The following is a 4582-nucleotide window of genomic DNA, read 5'->3' as shown; positions in this document are numbered from 1 at the left end:
GGAGGGTCAGTGCATTGGCCGTGGGAAAGGACCAACACCCACCTTTATACATTTGCTCCAGACGGAACAGCTTCTTGATCAGTGAAGCTTATCTGAACGGAGGAGCCCACGCCCTACTTCAGAAAGCCCATTTGCCTCAGGGGATGTCGAGCAACCTACAGTTCAGTGCTGTTTTTTCTGGTGCTGGAAAGTTCCCAAGAAGGAAAATAGGCCTGGGAGTAGAACAGAGGTGGACAGAGGTGGACGGCTGGGTGTAGGTTTGGGGATGGAAGAACACGGGGTGAAGACATTTGTATTGTTAATCCTGGCTGTGTCCCTTGATGGTTCCAGGTCACGGGAGTGGTGTGGGCACACATAGACAACATCTCAGAGTTTCAGTTCAGGACTGGTGCCCTGTACTCAGGTGGACTCTAAACTGCAGATTCCATCCTGGTGAGCTGCCCACGCTGGGAACAGAGCTTGACCTGAGCATGCACTCCATGATTTGTTTTTAAATTCTGGACTTTGCCATATGCACCCCTTTTCAAGCATTACTTAGGTCATTTTACTTAATCTCAGAGGGCGTTTTGTTTTGTTTTGCTTTGCTTATGTTTTTATTTATTTTTTTGAGAATTTCACTCAATATATTTTGACCACATTCATTCCCCTCCCCATAGCTCCTCTCAGATCCTCCCCACCACCCACCTAGCTTCCTGTTGTCTGATTTGTGTTGGCCATCTATCCCGAGCACAAGGCCTGTCCTGCAGTGTGGTTGACAGGCCCAGTGTCACTGCACTCAGGAAAACTGAGTTTCCCTCTTCTAGCAATTCTCAATTACAAATGAATAGCTTCTTGTGGAGGAGAGGGCTTTGTGTCCACTTCCCCTTCTCTGTGCTGCAACTTCATCTGACTCAAACTTGTGCAGGTCTTGTGCACACAGTCACAGTCTCTGTGGTTCACGCATTCATCAGCCTCGATGATGTGTGTGGACCAGCTAGTTCCCCAGCTCTTAACAACCTTCCCACCTCCTCTTCCGCATGGACCCCTGAGATTTCGGCGAAGGGGTATTTTTAAAGTATCCCACTAAGGGCTGGGAGCTGCAAAGTCTTTCACACTGTGCACACTGCCCAGTTGTGGAGTTCTGTGTTCATTCCCATATAATGTGAGAAGTGACATTGATCTATGAGTACAGAAGACAAGACGTCATTATTACTACACACATTTAGCAGAGTGGTTGTTCAGAGTTCTATATAAATAGGGACGTAATAATAAGAGCAGCAATCATCAGCATTAGACATTCTTCTAAGTACTTCTATGTCATATGCAGTGTTCTCAAATGCCCCCATGGGGCTGATATTACAATCCAATTTTAAGGATAAAGAAGCTGAGGTGCCAAAAACTGTTGGTGTGTCTAAGGTGGTATCTGTCTAACCTTAGAGTGTACACTTCTCTCACATGTGAGAGGTGAGGGTGCTGAGAACTGAATGTAAACTTTGTGCATGCTGGGCAAACACTTTGCTACCGAGCTGTACATCCCAGCCCTCTTTTACCGATTTTAGATAAAATCTCACCAAAATTACACAGGCTGACCTTGAACTCACTGTGTAGCCCAGGCAAGCCTTTAGGCTGTGATGCTCCTGCCTCCGTGTCTGGAGAAGCTGAGTTACAAACCTGTGACACCAGGCCCGCCTTTGCCACCACGACCGAAGACCAGAATATCATATAACTATAAGCATCAATGTGGCAATAAGCAGGACATAGTTTAGGGGGTTGACATGAGTGGCATGAATATTCCTTTTGACGCCCAGCAGTGAGAATGAGGAGGGTAAGTGTACGCGTCGTGGATTGCCCGCCAGTCCCTGCCAGAGCCCTGTCAGCACTGTGAGCATTCAAAGTACTCGGGAGCTGAAATCATACCGGGTCCCTGCTGCAAAAGCAGTATGTGTGCCGTGGTCTTTGAGAAGATATGGAGACTTACCAAGGTCCTCTTCCCTAGACTCCTGCACTAGGAGCAGGCATGGCCCGGGGTTCTCCCAGTCTTGGACAAACATCCACTTCCATTCTACAAGCTGGTCAGGTGTTGAGAAGTAGGCCTTTGCCAGCTCCAAGGTTATAGCCCACTGCGCCAGCTCTTGATCCTAGCAAATGGAGCATGCAACTGTGCTTTCTTAATTGATTCCCTTCACTGATCAAGAACATAATCCATTACTTTCAAATATAAATGCTTTCTTGTCCCCTCAGAGAAACCCTGATCCTGTCTCCTGAAGACTCTCCCCTCAGACATGGCCCTGAGCAGAGAGACATTCTATTTTGGTTTTGCTTTGTTCTTCATTGTAGCTCAACTGCCGCCAGGTAAATCAAAGTTGATGGGTTTTTGATGTGGTGATGGGAGCAGATCATGAAACGCAATGATTCTTCCATGCATCATTGTGAAATTGAGAGTAAATCTCTCCCCAAAGATTTCTTGGGCACTAATGTTTCCTAAAAGACAGCCGAATAAAGCTTTCATTTTTATTTTATTGTTTTGTACATTGGTCTCTCTGGCTGCCAGGAGCGCTAGTCTTGAGATCAGATAAAGATGGCAGCCATAACACCAGTAGGACCTCAGGAGACATTTCACATGCAGAAGTTTTATACAGCGTCGTGTCTTGTTTTAATATTCTTTCCTAAAATGTATTTTTTTTTTTTAAATTTAGGGTCCTGGGCAGGACTTGAGTATTCCCAGTCATTTCCAGGAGGTAAATTATACCCTTTACCTACACTTTCTTTTTTTCTCTTTGGGACTCAGGCCCAGTTAGCTATCTTTGACTGATGAAGCCAAGGAGCAGAGGTAGTTGTGAAAGGACTGAGTCCTGATCCGTTGGCTCCCTCTTCTGTTACTCTTGTGACCGTGATCATATTTGTATTTTCCCAGGGACTTCCCCATTAAGTTTATGTTGCTGGGGTTCAAACCTCAGCCCCATCAATTAGCACGACCCAGAGAGCATGGCTTCCCTTATCTTAGAACCCAAACTGAATGAGGTCTGCACAAGCGCAGCTGGGTGAGGAGGATCGAGCAGAATGGGGAAGATGGTCTCCTGGAAGTCGCCTTCCTGATAGACGAGCCGTTTATGGTGGCTAGCCACAGGCTTTGCCTGTGCTCGGGAGGGTCTCTCACATGGGAAGACAGCACAGCGTAAGCACCTTTGAAAGGCATATTAAAATATCTGTGGAGGGCTGGAGAAATGGCTCACTGTGTAGGAGTGCTTGCCCTGAGGACCCAGGGTTGGACTCCAGCACCCACACAGTCTTGCTTGAGCCTGTAAGCCCAGCACTGTGCGGGCAGAACTAGGATGTTCAATGGGACATTTTAAATCTACCAGCCCAGCTAGACAAAAAAAAAAAAAGAGAGCTAAGATTTAAAGAGAGAACGTGCTTCAAGGCTGAGCAGCGTGATGGGGAGAATAGCCAATGCCTTTCCTCGCCCTGGTGTGCACACATTCTTTCTCTCACATGCACACACTAATATGACATCATAGTTAACAACCACTTGAAGAGACTCAGACAGTATTCCAGAGTAACGCAGAAGCCCTGGAGCACTAGCTTCTCCAGCCCTTAACGAACACTTAACTCCTAAAGCAAATACCATACAGTACAAACAGTAGTGATTTTGTTTCACCGCTAAGCACGTTAAAAATGCACACAGGTGTTTCCAGTATGTCCCTCAGTCGAAGGCGGCTAGGTAAATTAAGCGATTGATTGAAAATGTGCAGCTGGTCCTAGGCCCAAACAAGAATTGAGACTGAAAGTATTCATCCCAGCTTCAAGGATCTGAAACCAAAAGCTCTCCCTCTCATTTTCATCTGGTAAATGTTTCGGTAGTGTTAGGTGTGCATTTTATTAGTTCTGGAGAATAGGTATTCCTTGGTCACGTCCACTGGGCCCATGAAAGGCAGGAAACACCCGGGGAACATGGACGATGGTTAACTGTTGTCTTTAACCCTTTCCAGCCCCCACAGTGTGGGAAGCAGATGCTCCAGGGTAGTGCTTTTCTTACACAGTGTGTTTGTGTGGTGTGTCTGTGTGTCTGTGTGTGTCCATATATATGTGAAGGCCAGAGGTTAAACTTAAATGTCATTCCCAGGAGACATGTTTTGGGTTATTGTTTTTTTGCATGTTTTCAATCTATCATAAATTCAACTAGGCTGACCACTGAGCCTCAAGTACCCAAGTGATCCCAAGTACCCAGCTCTAGGGTTGTACACCACTGGGCCTGCCTTTTCATCTGGGCACTGAGGATCAGACTCATGAGGTGAAACTCATGTTTACATGATAAACACTTTTAAACTGAGCTATCCCCCAAGCCTGTGAGTGAATCCTAGAAAATCTTCTTCATAACGGTACCTGCAAACCCAGCCTACTCAGGTGGCCTTAGAGGTATGTCCTTCCCATTCCTACAAAGCCCCGGCAAATGTCTCAGCAGCTCTTTCCTGGCACAGGGGAGTATTCAGTGTGCGAGACGTGCAGGCTTGGTCGGGGAAAATGCAGGAGGATGTGCATGGACAGCGAGAAGGTTGCTGGGAAGTGCAAGCTGAACTTCTTCTGCTGTCGGGAAAGGATCTGA

At 46.6% G+C, this 4582-nt stretch overlaps 1 protein-coding gene across 1 annotated transcript; it reads left to right on the top strand.

Moving 5' to 3' along the window:
• Window positions 1–2246: 2246 nt before the first annotated feature.
• Window positions 2247–4582, top strand: LOC129666268 (beta-defensin 12). The gene is made up of 3 exons (XM_055593290.1): window positions 2247–2331; window positions 2676–2717; window positions 4458–4582. The coding sequence occupies exons 1-3, from the start codon at window positions 2262–2264 to the stop codon at window positions 4580–4582; spliced, it is 237 nt and encodes a 78-aa protein (XP_055449265.1). The 5' UTR covers window positions 2247–2261.

The sequence above is a fragment of the Psammomys obesus genome, unplaced genomic scaffold, assembly GCF_907164565.1.
Source record: "Psammomys obesus unplaced genomic scaffold, mPsaObe1.curated_primary_1811, whole genome shotgun sequence".
NCBI lineage: Eukaryota > Metazoa > Chordata > Mammalia > Rodentia > Muridae > Psammomys > Psammomys obesus.
The sequence above is the reverse complement of the archived record's forward strand: the minus strand, read 5'-3'. Positions and strand labels throughout refer to the sequence as shown.